At 32.6% G+C, this 20,649-nt stretch overlaps 3 protein-coding genes and 1 pseudogene across 6 annotated transcripts; 3 read left to right on the top strand and 1 right to left on the bottom strand.

Annotated features, from left to right (window-relative positions):
• LOC108346341 (rop guanine nucleotide exchange factor 7) lies at positions 1-5,204 on the top strand. Of its 3 annotated transcripts, none has more exons than XM_017585407.2 (7): positions 1-526; positions 1,124-1,246; positions 1,367-1,515; positions 3,268-3,342; positions 3,422-3,712; positions 4,026-4,382; positions 4,575-5,204. In XM_017585407.2, the coding sequence occupies exons 1-7, from the start codon at positions 193-195 to the stop codon at positions 5,082-5,084; spliced, it is 1,839 nt and encodes a 612-aa protein (XP_017440896.2). In that variant the 5' UTR covers positions 1-192; the 3' UTR covers positions 5,085-5,204. The 3 variants fall into 3 exon arrangements, with proteins under 3 accessions (XP_017440896.2, XP_017440897.2, XP_017440895.2); XM_017585406.2 differs by having other exon boundaries at positions 7-526; positions 1,367-1,521; XM_017585408.2 differs by lacking the exon at positions 3,268-3,342 and having other exon boundaries at positions 5-526; positions 1,367-1,521.
• Positions 5,205-7,338: 2,134 nt separating this feature from the next.
• On the top strand, positions 7,339-8,691 carry LOC128193941 (DEAD-box ATP-dependent RNA helicase 15-like; annotated as a pseudogene).
• Positions 8,692-10,167: 1,476 nt separating this feature from the next.
• LOC108347101 (putative lipid-transfer protein DIR1) lies at positions 10,168-11,433 on the top strand. The gene is made up of 2 exons (XM_017586227.2): positions 10,168-10,536; positions 11,215-11,433. The coding sequence occupies exons 1-2, from the start codon at positions 10,194-10,196 to the stop codon at positions 11,229-11,231; spliced, it is 360 nt and encodes a 119-aa protein (XP_017441716.2). The 5' UTR covers positions 10,168-10,193; the 3' UTR covers positions 11,232-11,433.
• A 1,796-nt stretch (positions 11,434-13,229) lies between these two features.
• Positions 13,230-16,151, bottom strand: LOC108346945 (uncharacterized). 2 transcript variants are annotated; one of them, XM_017586021.2, is made up of 6 exons: positions 15,824-16,151; positions 15,355-15,427; positions 14,734-14,906; positions 14,142-14,196; positions 14,001-14,049; positions 13,230-13,570 (listed from the first exon to the last, which is right to left on the bottom strand). In XM_017586021.2, exons 1-5 carry the CDS (start codon positions 15,965-15,967, stop codon positions 14,033-14,035), a joined length of 462 nt encoding a protein of 153 aa, XP_017441510.2. In that variant the 5' UTR covers positions 15,968-16,151; the 3' UTR covers positions 13,230-13,570; positions 14,001-14,032. The 2 variants fall into 2 exon arrangements, with proteins under 2 accessions (XP_017441510.2, XP_017441509.2); XM_017586020.2 differs by having other exon boundaries at positions 14,142-14,205; positions 15,824-16,144.
• Positions 16,152-20,649: the final 4,498 nt, after the last annotated feature.

A 20,649-nucleotide genomic window follows, 5' to 3' on the forward strand; every position in this document is an offset into this window, starting at 1 on the left:
CACCTTCATCCCTCAAGTATAACTAAGCAAACAGACATATCCCACAAATGGTCCATCAGTGTATCTGTCTCAACCACCTCTAAGTTTTCACAACATTCAAAGGGGTCTGAAAAGTATTCTGCACGTTGGTGTGGTAACAAACAGCACTGTTTTCTAGTATGGCCTTTGTTTTGTGAAAAGGGGAAAGCAGCAATGAAAGGTGAGGTTTTGATTGACAAGAGTGATGGTGTTGAAGGATACACAAAATTGGAAAATAGTTGCAATGATAAGAATATTGCTGATTTGGTTAAAGATAAAGGTGGAGAAAGCAGTTCTTGCTCTGAGTTGCTGTCATCTGAGATGATAGAACTTGATGGTCAGAGTGAAGGTAGTGATGATGATTCAACTTCATCAACTTCGATGGAGTGGCCTGTTCAAGAACTCTCTGCATCCAACTGTACCGGTCCACATGGAAGTGAAGATGCAGAGAAAAAGGACACCGCTAGTGACATTTCTGAGGAGCAGGATCCTGTATTACCAGTACCAGGTATTCAAATTTAATTTATGTAAGCACATAATACATAACTTTTGTTTTGGTTAACATACTAGTGGTATGCGAGTCAACATAGGAAAAGCATTTATACTCAAATAACCTTGGAGAAAAAATTGAATCTATCCTACTCGAAAGAGAGCAGGAATTCAAGCCTTTGAAATCATATGCTAGACTTTGTGTTGTCCTATTAAATGCTAGCACTATTAGAATTTTTCATGCAAATTTGTTACAAAATTTTGTAAGAATTTTTTTTTTGTTATTTTTTCTAAGAGTTTTAATTGATAGATAATTCTTTGTGGATAATTATTTCCTACAAAAATATAAAATTTACAAATATTTCTTACAAAAATTTTTACAGAAAATGTTTTGTGCAAAATTATTTTAAAAAAAAAAATTGATAGGAAATTTTTACAAATCATTATTGATGACAAAATTTGTAAGTATTTCCTAAGAAAGTTTTCAAAAGAAAATTGGCATTTGTGTTTTTTTTTATAGTGCTGGCTTTTCTTAATTTCGGTTTCATTTTTACAATGGGGGCTCCTGGCTTAGGTTATCAACATATTATGTTCTCTAATATGATTTTTTTCTCAGAGCTGGAGCTTGAAATGATGAAGGAGAGGTTTGCAAAACTGTTACTTGGAGAAGATATGTCAGGTTCGGGTAATGGAGTCCCTACAGCGTTGGCTATATCCAATGCCATCACAAATCTATGTGGTATGTATCCATGAAGCAGTTTCTAGATTAAGGTTGCTGAAGTGAATTTTAAGAACTGCAATTCTTGCTTCAATCTTCAATCTGAAGTTCTGATAGAACAAACATTTTCTGAATTTCTAGCCACCCTCTTTGGGCAACTTTGGAAGTTAGAACCTTTGACATCAGAAAAGAAAGCAATGTGGCGAAGAGAGATGGAATGGCTTCTTTGTGTCAGTGATCATATTGTTGAATTGAAGCCTACATGGCAAACATTTCCTGATGGAAGAAAGGTTGAGGTACAAATAATACTCAAAAAACAATTTTGATGTTGATTTATTATTAATGCAAATTGTGGAACAATATAGAAAAGTGTAAAATAGAATTATTCAAAATGTAATACAAATTTTAGAACATTTTAATAAAGTCTGAGATAGAACAAAATATCAACAACATTCTATATAGATAAAAAAAATTTAGAACATTCTATATAAGTTTTAGATAGAATTTTTAGAATAATCATGTAAGTGAATAGAGGTCTACAAATACCCGTATGCACTTTCATTTGAAGTAAGATAACATCCAACACAACTAAGACAAGTACAAAATACACTTCTTTCAACTTCTACTTTCACATTCTACTATCTTCACATTTTCTATATTTGATCAACTTTTTATTTCACAACCTCAAAATACTAAAAGTGATGCAGAGTTACATTCGGTCATCTACTGAACGTAGATATTTTTTTCAACTACTTCAACAAAAAAAATCATAACTCCATTCTACACTACTTTTAAAAATATTTTCTCAACCCATGACCACTACAAATCAAACATCATCAATTATAGTACCTACTTTCGTAATAGAAAATTATGATTTTTAGAGTGTCAAAATAAAGACATTCTTTTTCTCACAAGATATATGGGAAATTAAAGAAGGGCGATTTACCATTCCAAAAAACACCAGCACTCTTATTGCAGCTCAAAAGAAGGAGTTAAAGGAAAACCAGCAAAAGGATTAAAGGGCTTTATTTGCTCTTCAACAAGAAGTTGATGACAGTTTTCCCAAGAATAATGGTGGAAGAAGTTCAAATTGAATATATTTTCACAAAGGCGTTACTAAGACCAAAGTTTGAACTAGTACGTGTTATGCTTAGAGTTACCAAATTTGCATCATGCTTAGAGTTACCAAATTTGCATCAAGGAGGAGTATTAAAGTATAATAAAAATTCTAAAACATTGTAGAAAAGCCTAAGATAGGAAGAAAAAATAAAAAACATTCAACATAGGTAGATAACCTAAACATTCTACATAAGTTCTACCTAGAAGTTTCTAGAATCTAGAATAATCATGGAATGAAGTTTATAAATACGCATGTGCACTATCATTGGAAGTAAGACAACATCTAACACAATTAAGACAACTACAAAATACACTTCTTCCAGGTACTACATTCATATTCTACTATTTTCACATTTTCTATATCCCATCAACTTTTCCTTTCACAAACTCAAAAAACTAAGATTTATATGTAGTTGTTTGATGCATGTATTACTTATAAATATGTGTTTCTTTTTCCTTCTTTAAAATAACTTTCATTCGGCATTTGAAGTGCAAGACTTTTAAATATTAACAAAGCATAGAGAATTCAGTGAAAGAATTGTCTGATGGTCATTAATTTTGTAATGTCAGTTGGATACAATCATGAACTTTTAGCATTGTAAATTGAAGTTGAAAACTTTAGTAATGTTTGCTACATGATAAGCTTGATCTATAGTAAGGACACGTTCATGATTGTTTTACAAATGTTTAACATCAGATTTACATGTGTGTGTTAAAATTGTGCTAATCCCTTCATGTTCAACGTTAAGATAGTCATCATGAGCATGCATTGCCTGCTGTATGCAATAGTTCCGGAGTCTGCTCTTGCAGTAGATTTATATCCATCATTTTTCTTTTTGTAGGATTGATTAACCTTTCTACCAAATAAGGAATATATATAGTTCTTGATGTTAAGACTGTTTATTTTCACATGTGATTAATAGGTCATGACTTGTAGACCTCGCTCAGATCTTTATGTCAATCTGCCAGCACTACGAAAATTAGATAACATGCTTCTTGTAAGATTTTACAGCATTTATAGCACATTAATCCACTTTCTAGAAATAACACATTCTAAACATTTTCTCTTTTTCAAAGGAAATACTAGATAGTTTTGTGAATCCAGAGTTTAGGTATGTGGACCAAGGAGTTGTGGTTCCTGATACAGATGGTTCATCTTCTTTTCGCCAAGCGCTTCAGCGACTAGAGGAGAAGTGGTGGCTTCCTGTACCTCAAGTCCCTCCTAGTGGTCTCCATGAAATTTCAAGAAAGCAGTTACAACACAAGAGGGATTGCACAAACCAGATATTAAAAGCTGCAATGGCCATTAACAGCATTGCTTTAGCTGAAATGGAGATTCCTGATGCTTACTTGGAGTCTCTTCCGAAGGTATAATGTGGATTTTCATTCCCTATTTATTCAAGCATCATGAGATACTAATGACTTCTGCGCATTTGGTTAAACAGTTTGATTTATCACCTTTGAATAAACTTATCACGTGCCAGCTTATATCACAATTTTAACATGTTAAGTGTTGTGAGTGTATATCAGTAGTTTGACAATCTTCTAGTTCGTGTTCAAAGATCACCTCTTTCTTTCTGTACTTGTAATTCTGAAGAGTGTTATTTTAAATAAGAGAAAAAATTTCCGATGCATCTTCCAAACTTTCTTCTAAAATTTCTGATACAACCCTCTTTTTCAGACTGCAAGAACCAGCTTGGGGGATGTCATTTACAGATATATTACAGCCGACAGTTTTTCTCCTGAGTGTTTGCTAGCTTGCCTGGATTTATCATCCGAACATCAAGCCATAGAGATTGCCAACAGAGTAGAGGCTTCCATTTATATCTGGCGTTTGAAGACCAACCCGAGGCCTACTGGTCGCACTACAAGAAATAATTCAAAATCATCGTGGGAAATTTTCAGGGATCTGATTGTCGAGGGAGACAAGAGCGCAACTCTTGCAGAAAAAGCAGAAAGTCTTTTGCTCTCCTTGAAGCAACGTTTCCCCAGTCTCCCTCAAACAACCTTAGATACGAGCAAAATCCAATGCAACAAGGTTAGTATCTAGTTACTTATCATTCATCCTCTTCAAGTTTTTCTGTCTTGAATATTCTTTTTTAGTTCCTACATTTAATAAAAATAATGTTATTTGACTTGTTTTATTAGTCCCTCCACAGGGATTTAAATTGTGGTAAAAAATGCCTTAAGTCTCTTCTTATTCGTTGAGTGGAATTTGTCTGTTTTCTAGGATGTTGGGAAATCCATTCTGGAGAGCTACTCACGAGTACTCGAGAGTTTAGCATCTAACATTGTTGCACGCATCGATGATGTGATCTATGTTGATGACTTGACTAAACATTCCGATTCATTCTCACTTCTCTCAAAAGTTGGTGTAATTGCACACAAGAGCATTTCAGTTCCATGCTCGAGGCAAGGCCAAAAACCATGTTTTGACAAACAAAGCTTTTCTCCTGCACGATGTGTTAGCCCTGCAAAGGGAGCCAAATCATCGTTCATCAACAGATGCAACCATCCCCAAAGAGGAGTAGGTGTTAGTAAAGTTTTAACTGAATTTGGTAGCATTGAGATGAAAGAAAAGAACTATGTCTTCTGTCCAACGGAGATGTTTGTTCCAAGATTAAAAACATTTGATGAAGTGCCAGCATTTGAAACAGAAATGGAGAAAAGTGATTGCACAGAAGATGCTAAGCTCAATGTATTGGACCGGGCATGGCTAGAGGGAAAGGATCTTAATTGACCAATATCAGCGAGTATAGTTTTGATACACAACAAGAAAATTTATATTGTCAACAGATTTAATAACATTTTTAAGTACGAGACTTAAAGTCGTTAAATAAAAGTTAATATTTTCTAATAATATGATAGTTCATTAGTTGACGGTAAAAAATTCTCTATTATCAGTGTATTCCAAATAATATTCTTATCAATGCTTTTCTTGTCCATTGCATATATGTAAAAAAACGTAGAAGGCCTACAAAGGTTTTAATTTGCAGAATGTATTTGTAGGGACATTGATTCAGTTTGCATCACAGATGATGACGTAAACACAGTGGGAACTCCGTGTAGCCTCGTCATGTGATGTGGTTCTAATTTCAAATATTAAAATCGATTTTAGAATGTGAATTTTTATACATCTATATATGTTGATGTTAAAAAAATGAATGTTTTATTTTTAATTTAATTGAGTTAAAGTATGTTCCTTATATGTAGGATTTAGTTAATTTTTTAATTATGGATTGGAGTAGTGAATTAAGATAAAAGTGTTAGTAGATAATTACTTTTTCGAGATTGTAATATTTCTTATTATTTCACAATCAATTATACATAAGCATTTTAGCTTCAAGAATGCTACTATTTTGATTCTAAAAACAAACAATTGGTATCAAAAGCCTTCTTCTCGAGAGATCTATGAGAGAAAAATTTGAAAGCATAGAAGGGGATTCAAGTTTTTCAATAGTAACACCATCATTCTTCAATGGTGAAAATTATCAAATTTGAGCGGTACAAATGCCTACCTAGAAGCTCTGGATATATGGGAGGCAGTTGAAGAGGATTATGAAATTCTTGTTCTACCTGACAATCCAACGATGGCTTAAATCAAGAATCACAAAGATGGAAAAAGTAGAAAAGTTAAGGCAAAGACGTGCCTCTTTGCTGCAGTTTCACCAACAATTTTCACTTGAATCATGTCTTTAAAGTCAGCTTAAAGCCATATGGGATTATCTCAAAGAAGAATACGATGGAGATGATCGAATCAAAAGCATGCATGTCTTGAATCTCATTAGAGACTTTGAATTGTAGAAGATGAAGGAATCTAAAACTATCAAGGAGTACTATGAGATGCTTCTGAAACATAGCAAACAGAGTAAGATTGCTTGGTTCAGAATTTAAGGACTCTCATATTGTTGAAAAAATTTTGGTTACCGTACCTGAAAGATTTGAAGCTACCATAACCACATTAGAAAACACTAAGGATCTATCCAAGATCACCTTGGCAGAGTTGTTGAATTCCTTGTCGGCACAAGAACAACGAAGGGTTATGAGAGAAGAAGGCTTTCTTGAGGAAGCCTTGCTTGCTAAACATGAAGACAATTGGAAAAACAAAAAAATGAACCAACAACTAGATAGAGAAGGTGTTGTCAAAAATGAAAGCAAAGCAGGAAGCTTGAAGGGAAAGTATCCTCCTTAGAAGCATTGCAACAAGATGGGTCATCCTCCATTCAAGTGATGGAGAAGGCCTGACACTAAATGCACCAAGTGCAATCAACTTGGACATGAAGCTGTCATATGTAAGAACCAAACTCAGTAGCAGGAAAAAGATGCTCAAATTGCAAATGAAGAGGAGGAAGATCAACCTTTTGTTGCAACTTGTTTTTCAACCAATGCTTCAAGCGAATCTTGGCTAATTGATAGTGGTTGTACTAACCACATGACCTTTGACAAGGTACTCTTTAGAGATATGAGGCCAATTGATGTCACTAAAGTCAAAATAGGCAATGGTGATTATATCTCAGTCAAAGGAAAGGGGACAGTTGCCCTTACAAGTTGTGCAGGCACAAAATTATTCCAAATGTTCTTTTCGTTCTTGAATTTCACCAAAATTTGTTAGTGTTGGTTAATTGATTGAAAGAGAATTTAAAGTTGTTTTTGAAGACAAAAATTGTTTGATTAAATATGCAACTGATCAAGATATGTTCAAGATAAAAATGAAAGGGAAAAGCTTTGCTCTAAAACCATTGGAGGAGGAGCAAGTTGTTTTCTCACTCAAGGAAAATGTGACAGGAATCTGGCACAAGAGGCTAAGACATCCTCATCATATGTTGGGTGCAAAGAGTTTCTCTTGTTTTGAAATAATGGCTACAACATTGGTTTTGATCCTTCTCAATGTGGTTGTGGTTTTCCATGGAGGCAAAACAAATTCTTTCATCAAGAAGGTCGATAGGGCTAAGGACATGCCCCTTCAAAGTAATGTATTTGTTGCCCCTTCTATACTTAGAATGGATGTGATTTGTCAAGCTAAATCTGGGATGGGAAAGACTGGTGCTTTTATTCTTTCTACACTTTAGCAAGTTGATCATGTTCCTGGTTAAGTTGCAGCTTTTGTTCTTTGCTTACAAGAGAACTGGCTTATCAGATTTGCAATGAATTTGAGAGATTCAGCACATATCTTCTTGATATAAAGGTTGTTGTTTTCTATGGTGGCATCAATATCAAGGTTCACAAAGAATTGCTCAAGAATGAATGTCCTCATATTGTTGTTGGAACACCTGAGAGGATTCTTGCTCTGGCTAGAGATAAGGACCTTGGTTTAAAGAACGTGAGACATTTCATACTTGATGAGTGCGCCAAGATGCTTGAATCACTTGATATGAGAAGAGACGTCCAGGAGATTTTCAAATTGACTCCTCATAATAAACAAGTGATGATGTTTTCAGCAACACTTAGTAAAGAAATGAGTTTTATCTGCAAAATATTTATGAAAAAAATTTATGCAAAATATCAATGGAAGTTTATATTGATGATGAAGCAAAGTTGACCCTTCATGGACTTTTGCAGCTCCTAAAGCAAGGAGGAGTGTTAAGAAAATGCTTTAGGAGTGTTTTATTTTTAATTTAATTGAGTCAAAGTTTGTTTCTTATTTTTAGAATTTAGTTAATTTCTTAATTATGCTTTGGAATAGTGAATTAAAATTAGGATAAAAATGTTAGTGGGTAATTACTTTTTCAAGTTTTAAATATTGTAATGTTTCTCATTCTTTCACCCTCAATAATACAAAAGCATTATTGAACTTGAAGAGTTAATTTGATGTTTTAAAACTCTTTAAATAGATGGGCCATGATGAAGTTTTGATAAAAATATTATGAGGTTTTTATGCATATTTATGCTAGTTAAATTGTAATCCTTAGACTTTGAGTTTGTGTAATGTAATGCTTGATTATGTATCTCTTATTTTCAAACTGATTTTAAATGATTAATTTAAATTAATTGTAATGAATGTTAAGTTATTTAAACTAGTTAAAATTTTAATTTAATTCATCAAAGCATGAACATAAAAATAGGCATATAACGTCACCTAATTTATGTTTTTCAGCGAGGAAGCTAACATAAAAAAAATGTAGTGACATTTTAGTAAATAAAATAAATCGATTTATGTTGAACATCTTTATGTCCACGTAAAACTGGTACTTTTCATAAGACTCTATTGATGACCTTCCTTCTAGCTCCTTGAAGACTTGCGTAGGGGATGGAATCTCCATGGATGGATAGAGGTTGCAGAAGCTATGAATGATGAAAAGGAGAACTATTTTAGTTCAACTATAGTAGAGAAATCCTACGAGAGGTGAGGCTAATTCCAAGGAAAGAAAACTAGAGTATGATAGAGAGAAAACAATTATAAGGTGAGCTCAAAAAAGAGGTATGTATGATAATTTTGACAGCATATCAATACTCAATATCAAGCTTAAAATTATAATGGTGAGGGCATAGGCCAAGAAACCCTAGATGATGTGATCCTAAGGAGAAACATGTGAAGTTCTCATCACATCAAGACTTGGTAGCATTAAGGATAGGAGTGGTGCCTAGTAAAAGTGTTAACGCCCAACACATGCACTTCCTCATACAAAAAGGTGAGAAAGTATTGGGTACTTATGCGTTCTTTTTTAAATATGAGAAATCCTTTAAAATCTAGTAAATTTATAAAATGCTTTCAAATTTTATATATGGTTTGTATGTTATAAATCCTTTTAAATCTAAAACAAAAAATTATAATCAAAACATTTTTTTTGGAAAATGTATAAAAAATATTTCCATTGACTTAAAATCTCTTGAAATTTACATTTTTTATGTGAAAAAAAAGTTCAATAATATAGATGTCTACTTCAACAAAATTAATATAATTTAATATATACATTTTAAGAAAATAAAGTGAAATTTTTTAAACATTCAATAAATTAAAAAAATATTAAAAAGTTTTAGAAAATAAAGTAATATTTTTTAAACACTGATTAAACTAAAAAAATATATGAAAAACTTCATTATTTTTATATAAAAGATATCACTCAAAAATAACATCGCTATAAATATATAAATATTTGATATTTCAATAAAATGGAGACATTTTATGTTAATATTAATAATAATATGTTTCTTAATTATAGTTATTATGAAAGTAAAATGTATTTAGTAACAAATTGTTGAGGTGTCATCCTATTCAAATATGATATGGTCAAATAATAATATAATAGTTAATACAAACCACGTATAAATGGATGAAACTATCAAACCAAATTAGAATGCGAGATGCACCGTCTAATCGCACAAACAATAAAATGGAATTAATTACACACCACCTACTTGATTGGACAGAAAACTAGTAAAGGAACCTTAATATATGGAAAATGTTTGACATTTTTTTTACAACAGCTATCACACGCTACGTGATAGCACATGATTAGTCGGTGCTTATGTGATAACACATGATTAGTCGGTTTCAAATATATAGATCAATAAAATAGTGATACATAATCTATTGTCAAAAAATTGTTAAAAAAAGTTATTAACATATCATAATCCTATATATATTCAGACTTCATATCACTTTTTCCTTTTGTTTTATGAAAAATATATTTTTGACGACTATTTTACAACTGTTTATATGATAATTCGTGATTAGTACGTTGCAGATATCGTTGTTTTATATACCAAAGTTAGCAACAAGGCACTCACTTTTGCCTAGTGCTAGTACCATTAACACAACATGAGTGACTGGACAAAGCACCTGTGGGTGCTTGTTGGGCTATAAAATGCCATAATGAGCAAGGTGTTGTTGTCACACTGATTGAAGAAAATGGAAGATTACAAAAAGGGTTTTTGCCTTCTTTGCGTTCTAGTCTTTGTAAGCATTTCAGAGATTCATAGAGTGGAGGGTGCAGGGGAATGTGGGAGGTCTACTACTCCAGATAATGAAGCACTGAAGCTTATTCCTTGTGCCTCTGCAGCACAAGATGAAAATGCTAAAGTTTCTCAGAGTTGCTGTGCTCAGGTCCAGAAACTTGGCAAGAACCCTAGTTGTCTGTGTGCTGTTATGCTTTCCAACACAGCCAAGTTATCTGGAGCTGACCCTAAGGTTGCCATAACCATCCCAAAACGCTGCAACCTTCCTAATCGCCCTGTTGGTTACAAGTGTGGACGTAAGTATATTTCACATCTTCTCTTGTTTTGGGATTTGTTTGAATACTCTTAAGGAAAACAGTAAAAGGATAAGACGTTTAAGTTTACAATTTACTATGAATAAAACTAGAACAAAACTTGGTTGCATGTTTTATAAGTGTTGTATCACTAAGATGTAACTTGATAGTTTATTTAAGTTTCTATGTCTTTGGGCTCCATAGTAGGGTTTGTGTATGGATAGTTAATATAATCTTTTTCTTAAAAAAGGCATGTAACTAGTCTATAAAGTAAGTTAAAGGTCTACTAATCACTAATAAAGGGATTCAGTAAAACTATTCGAAATCTCATAATCAAAGGAACATTTTAAGGGATAGATAATATTGATTAAAATCAAGAGAATAACAAAACAAATAATTAGGACTTGTAAAATGCACTTCTTACTATGCTTTAGCCAAAAATTATAGCAATCATACCAAGATACTTTTGGTTAGAACAAAGTAAGTATATTTATATTGTTTTTAGTCAAAATAAGATTTTCATGAATTATGAACTTTATTTCAAAAACACCCAAAATATCTATAATAACGCATCTATTTATATCTCTATATATCTGTCTATATACTTTATTACGGTTTTTATAGTCCTTTTCTTTATCTAACTAGGGTCCATCTCTAAAAAATATTTTCTGATTTTTGCAGCTTACACTCTGCCTTAAGTTTGTACTGAAAACAAGGAGGGACTGGAGCATGGTGTTAACTAAAAACTGTGACTGAAAAACTACGTTTCATTCTCCATGTAACATTCTGATCAATAATGGCTAGCAGCACTCTAGTCTTCTTGCTGAATAAAATCTGCACTTGTAACGTTTAATGTTTATAAACTTGTTTACTGTATTAATATATTTCTTTTCCTCTAAAGGAACTCTTCTAAGATGAGAAAACAGATATTAAATTGAAAGAATAAAAATATATTTATCATAAGGGAACCTTAATACGCTATTGATGAAATTCACTTCAAATCAAGTGAGTGTTTGACAGCTTGTTTATCAGGAACCAAATCAATCAAATTTATTCTTAAGATTGTTGCTTCTATTTTGAAAAATGTTAAAGATTTGCATTATATTTTATTCATATTTTTTCATCTTAAATGTTTGTAAAAAAACTCATCAATCAAATCTAATAGTGAAACAAGGATGACTGGTGGTATGTTTGACTCTTTGTCAAGAACCAACAACATTATAGATAAAAAGAAAGGAAAAGAGAAGGAAAGAAAAAATCTTGAATAACAAGAGACAGGTAACATATAAAGGACCAAAAGAGCAGACAAAGCAGCAAAGAGCCCAAAGGCTTTGTTTGTCCCATTGTTGATGGATAAGGATAAGGATAGGTGAAGAAGGAGATGAGTCAGATTTTGAATATATATGCTGAGACTAGAATCTTTATGAACTAAAAAGATAAGAAGCTTAATAGACTAGTTGGTTAACTAGGTTTTTGACAGGTCTGTGAATTATTATTCTTGCTAGGCCACAATCTTTGAAAGCAGTTAGCACTGAATCACAGAATCTCAATTGACTTTCTTTCTTTGGTTCCAAGATGGTTCACGAACCTGTCTATGGTTTGTCCTTCTTATGTTCTTTGCGTGATTCGTGCATGCATGTTTTATGCACATGCGAAAGGCGTTTAAATTGATGGATGAGAAGGAAAGAGGGATATGGAGATGTGTGGTAAAGAGTTCATTTGATTGATGTGTAATGTGAGTTGCTTTTCTTGTGCAACTAAAAGCATTTATGGAATATTTTTGGATTGTTCCAGTTACGGTAACATCTATTCACGTCACTCTGCAGAAATAGTGACCCTTAAGATGTAAACCATTGATGAGTGATGATGAACAAGTTTCAAAACGCGGTTATCAAGTTCGCTCCAAAAGTTGTTCTGCATATCAAATTACTTTAAAGAATGTTCTGTAGCAATGATGAAAAGACAACAAATCATGTACAACCTATTTTCCTTGAACAAAAATGATAGAACAGAAAGAACCTAGTAAGACACTGATAACATGTAACTGTTCTTAGAGCCTTGTTTAGAGAGCTATTACCCAACAGAAACCACAGGCATTTGTACTTAGTGGTAATTACTCTACTAGACTTTTTGACCCAATCATGTAGCTTAATAACTATACAAGTGCAGTCTGCATGGTAACTATGTTTCGAAGACATGGTAACAGGTGCTCAAATTGTTTACCAATGCCAAACCATACAAATGAGGAAAAGGGTAAGAACCTGCCACATAATCTCCAATTAAGGTGAATCGTTTCCGTTTGGATTAGCTTTAAGAAAAAAGATCCTTGCAATATTTCATGACACGAAATAAGTATCTCATTAGAACATGTCAATTGAAAATGGTTTAATTATTTATTATGTTTAGACTGGACTGTCATAAAGAACTATTCCTTTATAGCAAAACTACAAAACAGGATATAAAATCATAGATGGTTTTATATTTAGGGTAAGTTCTTAGTAAGAAAATAGAAAAGTAGAATTAGCTAAAATAAGCTGCTAGCTTTTAATTATAAACTCTAAAATCTTATTTAAAGTCAAAAAGATTATTTTTCAGTTGAAATTATATCTATTGATCAATAAACTACCAAACATACTATAGTTTCTATCTTTTGGTTAGATAAGAATCTTAGTAAAATCTAATCTAGACAAATAATAAGATCAAACTGTGTCAGGCATATTTATCTACAATCATAGCTGAAGTACTAATACAGACGTGATGCAAGTAAAGAGCTTCTTCCATTGAAGCAAATAATTGTGTAGAGGTTCAGCCACACAATAGTAGCTGATGATGCTAACAATTCCTATATAACTTTTTCCAACAGGATGACATAGCATAACGTCCTTTACAGTAAAAGAAAAAAGAAACATACATGATAATAGATTCATGTGATGATTCTGTCAAAGCCAAAGAAAGCCAATTGTTGTCCGTAACACTACTGTATAGCTCTTCCATATAACAAATGATGGACTACACTGCTAAATATGCTGCTATGTACCTGCAATATGCGTTAATTGATTAATGAAAAATGCTTGAACAGGAAATATGACTAAAATACTAGAAAGAAAGAACAGATGTATACATAATTATATGTATGACTTCAGAAATAGATAAGAATCTTAACATGATGAACTGTTCTCAGTCTATTTCAATTTTTTATATTGTTATGAAATTAGGCAGCTAATAGATATTATTATCTACGTTTCATTGTCCGTCCGCTTCCCCTATTCCCCTCTGTACTCTTGGGAACTTGTGCGTTGGTGAAGAGGCTATGCAGTGGTTCATGAATTCATAAGATATATCAAACCCTTCAGAACAATCCTCTTCTTTGTTTTTCCAAAGACTTAATCTAAACATAAAAACGAAGGAAACACTATCGGATATTTAAGAATGACATTTGACTATTGGTTCCGGAAGAAAATCTATACCTTGGGCAGCCCATGCCTTGGTAAGGGTGATCTTAATAATAGAGAGACCCTGTGGATAGAAAGTTAAGACAGCAACAGAATGAGTGTTGATAGACCTGTACAATTCATATGAATATTTTCAGACAAGATGTCATAACATACCTTGCCACCAGTTTCCTCTTGAAGCAAGTTCTGACTCATCATCTCCGACATCATTCTGGTACGGCTAAACAAAAGGTTATATTTAAAATTCTTGGTACTAGAAAACAATTATCTACAAAATAGAACAGGAGTATATAATTCAATATTTCTCACGGGATTGGTATATTGACATCATGATCATCTATCAGTCATAATCATCTGAATATTTTGAATCATATAATCTAGATAGGTTGTATAAGTTGCATCATGATCTTAAGCTGCCAAAATAAGATACACTCCTATTCATTACAGAGACCATTTTCGGGTTTGTAGAAACTTTAGCTGTAAAATTTAGAATTATACTTTATAGGGATTAGCATGAATTAGAGCATAAGTTCAGTGAATGGTGTGTACAAGTACATACACACATTAGTATGAATAGTTATTATAAATTGGCAGACCCAATTGATAATATTCCCAGAGTTCAGGGTGGGAATGCAAACTAGGTGGAGAGACCATTTCCAGAATCTGAACCTGTGACCAAGAGAGGCACAGCCCTCTACTACAAGAACAAAAATAACAATAAATAATAAATAAGTATACTGCAACTCACCAAAGTGTTGAACCCCTCATTATGGGTACTCTGAGGACTAGGACAGATGTCCTGGCCCCCATAATAAATTGATGAACTAAGGTGACACGGTTGAACTCTCTGATCCTGATAGATGGAACTCATATTATTCACACTGTTCTGAGCTTCGCTACCACTGCCCTTGGAGTAGTGATCTGCATTGATTGGAAGGATAAGGCATACCAACTTAGGGAAAAAGAAAAAAATTGAAAAGAAACACCATTAAAAAGTAGGTGCGATAGATTTAGGTACGTACCATATATCACATTCAATGTATGCAAAATCTTACCAAGATAAATTCAATGGTACAAAACTTAATAATAAATCTACAAATAGATTTTTTTTTATGATCATTCTAAATATAAAAATAATTAGCTGTCAGGATAAAAGGATGTTGGCTAGTGGAATCGGATCAATACCCACTAAGGGAGTAGACAATTTAGCACAGGGAAAATGTGGAAAGTTTCGGAAAATTGGAAAATAATGCTAACAAGAAATATACCATCATGAGATTATATGTTATTTCAAAATTGTCTCTTGAAAAGTCACCAAGAATTTATACGAAATGACCAAATCTGTAAAAACCAGGGTTGATCTAAATACCAATTTTGGAGTTCCGGGTTTCATTGGCAATTTTGCGACTCAATTCAGACAGCAGAGATTCTCTCCCCAACACCTGAAATACAACCAAACAAATCCCAAAAGAAATCTTATAGCCTTTTCAGCATAACTCAAATATGCAACGAACATGAGCATGATATATGATTCAAGCCAATTCAATGATCCAATCAAGTATTTCTAAAGCTAAATTCAATCATTCAGGTGGAAAGGCTCATTGAGTGATCAGGTTTCTTGTTCAAACTGAGAAAGAATTTCAAGAGTTAAAATAAACTCAGTGAAAGATATGTCCTGAGAGAAAACTCGGTTTTAACACTACAGCCAAAAACATAACATAAACCAATCATAAACTTTACCATGAGATGCAGAAAAAAGAAAAGCAAAGGGACTGATTTGACCAACAACTAAAAAGCAGAAGAGTCAAAACAGAAAGGTGCTGAAATGAAAAGCACACCTTGGTCTTGGACGATAAAGGGGAAAAAATGGACCCAAAAATCCCACCAGCGGAAGAAGGAGGAGGAAGGTGAGACTCTTTGATGGACCCAAAGAACTCAGAAGTGAAGGACAACGACATACCCTTTTGCTTATTCCCTTCCATTTTACCTCTAAAATTAAAACCTTTTGTGTGAAAACCAAAATCCCAATTACGTTATTCTCCGGAAACAAACATAAAAGTAATAGAAGAGAAGAGAACAAGCAGAAGAAAAGGGATAGACACGTTAATGATGAGACCCTATTCACAGAGTGTGCATTTTTCAAATGAAACTGTTCCTCAAACCCTTTTATAAGGCAGAAAAGATGGACTGATATAAAAAATTTCAAACCTTTGTTATTAATTTTCTTACCCGGAATTTGGGTTTTTTCCCTTTTCCTCGATTTTTCCTTTTAACTCCCAAAGAGAGAAAGGAAAGCAAACTTAGACGGGAGAGACTATCTTCTTTCTTTCTTCCTTTTTTCCGTTCTCTGTTTCTTGTTTTCCCACTTTGAAGTCCTGACGTTGCGTGTGTAAAATGTGGCCCATGAACCAAATGTCAACCTTTTACTGCCAGGAGTGTTTGGTATCTAATATTTTCAACCATTTTCCTTTCAATTTATAGTATAAGATGTAATTATTAATTTAACCTAAGCTATAGCTTGAAAAAATATGGCGATTTTCAGTTTTTATAAGATATTTTATAATTTTATGAATATTAATTATTATTTTTATAGTTTCTATTAACATTATCAATATGGGATATTTACTAATACAATAATTAAAAAATAAAATATTAATAATTAGACTAAATATGATATTATTATTTTAAAAATTCAACAAAATCAATTAAATTAATTTCTTTTATTGTATTATTTTAAAACTAAATTTTATTAACACAAGAAAAAATATATTATTAGTAAAAAAAGTTATGTTAATTTATAAATTAATATTTAATGTATTTTTTAAAATAATATTAAAAAGTAATAAATTTATTACTCAATTTTTGGATTTGGCAATAAATGATAATATATTATTATTATTTTTCCTTTAAGAATTGTATTTAATGTAACTTTTAAATAGTTGTTATAAAAATTGATAAGCTATCTCATATTGCACATTGGTGATCAGGTGTAAGTAGACTGTTCAATATATCATTTTATCTTAACTCTTATAAAAATTGATAAGTTATCTCATTTTACTTTTTTTAATTAACCGATAAGATAGTTTATTATAAGTGCATATTTCTTTTTTCTTGTTCGAAAATACATTTAATATTGACTTTTTAAAACTAATATTACTCAGAGTCCTAAAAGTATATATATATATATATATATATATATATATATATATATATATATATATATATATATATATATATATATATAAGTGGATGATTTTTAAAGTAGAAGAAAGATATGAAGACTTTTCATGCATATATGTAACTTTTATAAGTGTAATGGTTGATTTTAATTTCTTCACATATGTCTTAAATTAACTTGGTCCAAAGAGGATAAGGAAATCATGAGTTGTTTCTTGATTTAAAGAACCAATGTGCTAAGGATTTAACTAAAAACATAACTTTAGATTGGATTGTCTAAAGAATTTCAAGTTCTTTTTTCTTTCTCCTTTAGACTGAAACTTAGCTATGTAAATGGAAGTTTTTGTTATCAAGAAGAATTGATTGTTGTAGTGATTTGATGAATAAAGTGTGGCTCTAAAGACTTGGTGAATAACAAAAGAATTTATATATGTAAATCACTTTAAGATTATGTTAGTGTGTCTAAGTATGTTAATCTATTAAAATGTTTTTAACAGATTAATTAACTCTTTTATAAAAGGATATGTATTGACACATTGACAATCAATTAATTTCGTTAATTAAGTTAAATAAGTCGGTTGACAGTGATGTTTGGAAGCATGCAGCAAGTCTCAAGCAAAAACGCATTCAAGTAAGCAAGGACAATACAAAAGTTGTTGATGACTTCAACAAAGTCTAGTATTATCATTAATGTCTATGAAAGTCAAGAAAAATCAAAGACTTCCATGTAGAAAATATTAAGAAGGAAAAGTGGTTATTTGCATTCATAATTACTTAGCAACTCACACTTAGGGGAAGTAATCACTCAAGCCTCAATGGGGATTTGGCTCTTCTATACTATATCCAGAACAAATTGTAAATGGATTGGACCTTTGTGATTAGAGATCACATGATCAAAAGCTAAAAGATTAAATTGGCTTTAGAGATCAAATGATGAATGTTGTTGACCAATATTAAGTTGCTTGATAATATCTTATTTAAAAAAGAATACGATCTTTTTGAATTTGATTTCTGTATATGCTTAAATAAATAAAATCATAGAAGAACTTAGACTTAAGACAAAGTTAAGGATGCCATATTCTAGAAAATTGATTAGTTAATGAAAATTTGCCACAAAGATTTTCATATTTGATAAGAACCAGAGTATGGGAATGTCATAATCTTTGAGATTGATGAGTTAATGAAGATTCGCCACAAAGATTGTTATATTTGATAAGAACCAGAGTTCTATAACAAGAACTAAGAGAATCTTCTTTTAATGAAAACTAATTTCAAATAATGACCAACCAAGGTGTCTACATATGTATGTGGTGTTCCTACATATATAGAGTGTTAAGATATGCCAAATATTCTATTAAAGGATATTAGGAAATCAAATATTGTGTTAGTTATAATTTAGATATTATTATAATTTGTGCAGATTTGTGCACCTGTCATTCCTTTAATAGATGAAGGATTATAGGATCCTTAAATGTATATATATATATGGTACTCTACTATTTGAAATAATACATCAGAATTATTCTTTAAATCTTTTATTATGGTATCAAGAGCCAACACTGATATCCTCTAAGATATAGGAATCAGTGCTTTTTTCATTAAATATTTCTGATGGCTTCTTCCGATGACAATCAATCGGAGAAACATGATTCTGGAACTTCCACTGCTTCCAAGAGTTATATTTCTAGGGCTGCCGGATTTGTGACCAAGTCAGGTATATCTAACTCTGCCCTTAATCTGTCTGTTGTTACTAAGGATAGTGATTGGATAATTGATTCGGGTGCTACTGATCATATGACTTGTGATCCTCATATATTTACTAATTTTTCCTCTAATTGTTCTAAAACTGTTATTATTAATGCCAATGGGGTCTCATCTCCTATTGAAGGTATAGGTACTATATCCCTTTCACCCTCCTTATCTATTCCTGATGTTTTATTTGTTCCTACATTAAACTGTAATCTTATCTCCGTCAGCAAGTTAACCAAATCACATTCTTGTGTTGCGTTATTTTACCCAACCCATTGTCTTTTTCAGAACATCCATTCCAAGGAGAAGATTGCTAGTGGTAGAGAGAGTGAAGGACTGTATTATCTTGAAAATGTCTCACAATCAAACCATAAAAAAGGATTGACTTGTCTTGCGAACGATGATGAATCATTATTTTCTCCACTTCACTTAGTTTATTGTACTAGAATTAATCAGGGAATTGTGCTTAATTGTCCAGTATTTTCCCGTTTTTACTAATTATGCTTAAATTGACCAGTAATTCTTATTTTAATTAATTTGAATTATCTGAAACTAATTATTTACATTGTTGAGTGCAGGAAAATTTTGGAAACATATTTTAGGACATTTGAAAGAATATTCATTTGCATTGTGTTTTTCTTGAAGAAACTACACCTCTTAGAATTTTTAAAGTAATACTGGTTTGGAAATCATGTACTCCACACGTATATTTGTTTGATTGGGAGAAGCATGTTTAATTGTTTTATGGCTAATTTGATGACCCATTCCACGTGGAAGAAAGAATGTTGGAAAATCATTTCATTCTTATTGCTAAATTAATTTAATTATGGGCGTGACTTATTGCACAAAGAATAATCAATTCTCATCCAATACATCACACAACCCATTTGGTGAAAGGAATTTGGAATAAAACAAAGGAAGGGGCCACCACTTTTTGGCAACAACACGTGATTTCTTGGAAAGAAGAAATGAATTTAATTTCTTCATACTGCACTCCACGGTCAGCATCCACTCCATTCTACAATAACAATCTTCTTTTAAGAGACAAGGGACCACGCTCATGATACACCACCTAAGATGGGAAGCTCACGGCTGGTCCAGCCAGCAAGCAGCGTCCAAGAAAGGTGATCCAGTCTACACACACATATGGTCCAGCTCCAAATCCAGCAAGCTTGGAAAAATTAAGAAACCTTCAAACAACACCTGTATCATCCAAACAAAACACCAGCACTTTGACGTCCACCCTGTGAAGAAGAGGAGTCCTCAGTCCTGCAAACTTGAAATGGGAAGCAGAGATGTCACGGCAGCAAAAGCAGCGATCCTCAGGAAGCACACTGCCATGGCTGGAATCCAGTTGAAAAGAAGAAGATATCCCAGCATCCAGCATGCATCTAGTGGCCATAGTGATTCACGGTTTTGATTCAGAGAAGAAAACCCGTGTGGGTAGAGAGTTGGACAGCAGCTGGTTCAGTTTAGAAAACTGAAGCATGGTGATTCACAGGAGAAGACGGAAGCGCCCATGAGAAGCGTTCCTGCATGCACAGCAGCTCCCCCGTTCTTCTCGTACACAGCAGCCACAAAGAAGGAGGATGATGAACCGTTAAGAAGCAAGCAGCAACAAGTTGGCAGCAATGTGGTGTCAAGGGAGCAGTCCAGCAGACATGGTGATTAATTTGGAAGCTTTGGAAGTAATTGTTGTGCACGGTAATTCAGTGGAGAGTTACATTCCAGCACGTCC

The sequence above is a fragment of the Vigna angularis genome, chromosome 9 (assembly GCF_016808095.1).
Source record: "Vigna angularis cultivar LongXiaoDou No.4 chromosome 9, ASM1680809v1, whole genome shotgun sequence".
Classification (NCBI taxonomy): domain Eukaryota; kingdom Viridiplantae; phylum Streptophyta; class Magnoliopsida; order Fabales; family Fabaceae; genus Vigna; species Vigna angularis.

What these genes read in the sequence shown, in the direction of transcription:
- LOC108346341 (XM_017585406.2), top strand. Translation starts at nt 193, where the DNA reads ATGAAAGGTGAGGTTTTGATTGACAAGAGTGATGGTGTTGAAGGATAC. An exon ending in TGCCATCACAAATCTATGTG is followed by an intron (nt 1,247 to 1,366) that starts GTATGTATCCAT and finishes CTGAATTTCTAG; the next exon opens with CCACCCTCTTTGGGCAACTT. An exon ending in CTGATGGAAGAAAGGTTGAG is followed by an intron (nt 1,522 to 3,267) that starts GTACAAATAATA and finishes TGTGATTAATAG; the next exon opens with GTCATGACTTGTAGACCTCG.
- LOC108347101 (XM_017586227.2), top strand. Translation starts at nt 10,194, where the DNA reads ATGGAAGATTACAAAAAGGGTTTTTGCCTTCTTTGCGTTCTAGTCTTT.
- LOC108346945 (XM_017586020.2), bottom strand. Translation starts at nt 15,967, where the DNA reads ATGGAAGGGAATAAGCAAAAGGGTATGTCGTTGTCCTTCACTTCTGAG. An exon ending in AACCCGGAACTCCAAAATTG is followed by an intron (nt 14,907 to 15,354) that starts GTATTTAGATCA and finishes CAATCAATGCAG; the next exon opens with ATCACTACTCCAAGGGCAGT. An exon ending in ATGAGGGGTTCAACACTTTG is followed by an intron (nt 14,206 to 14,733) that starts GTGAGTTGCAGT and finishes CCTTTTGTTTAG; the next exon opens with CCGTACCAGAATGATGTCGG.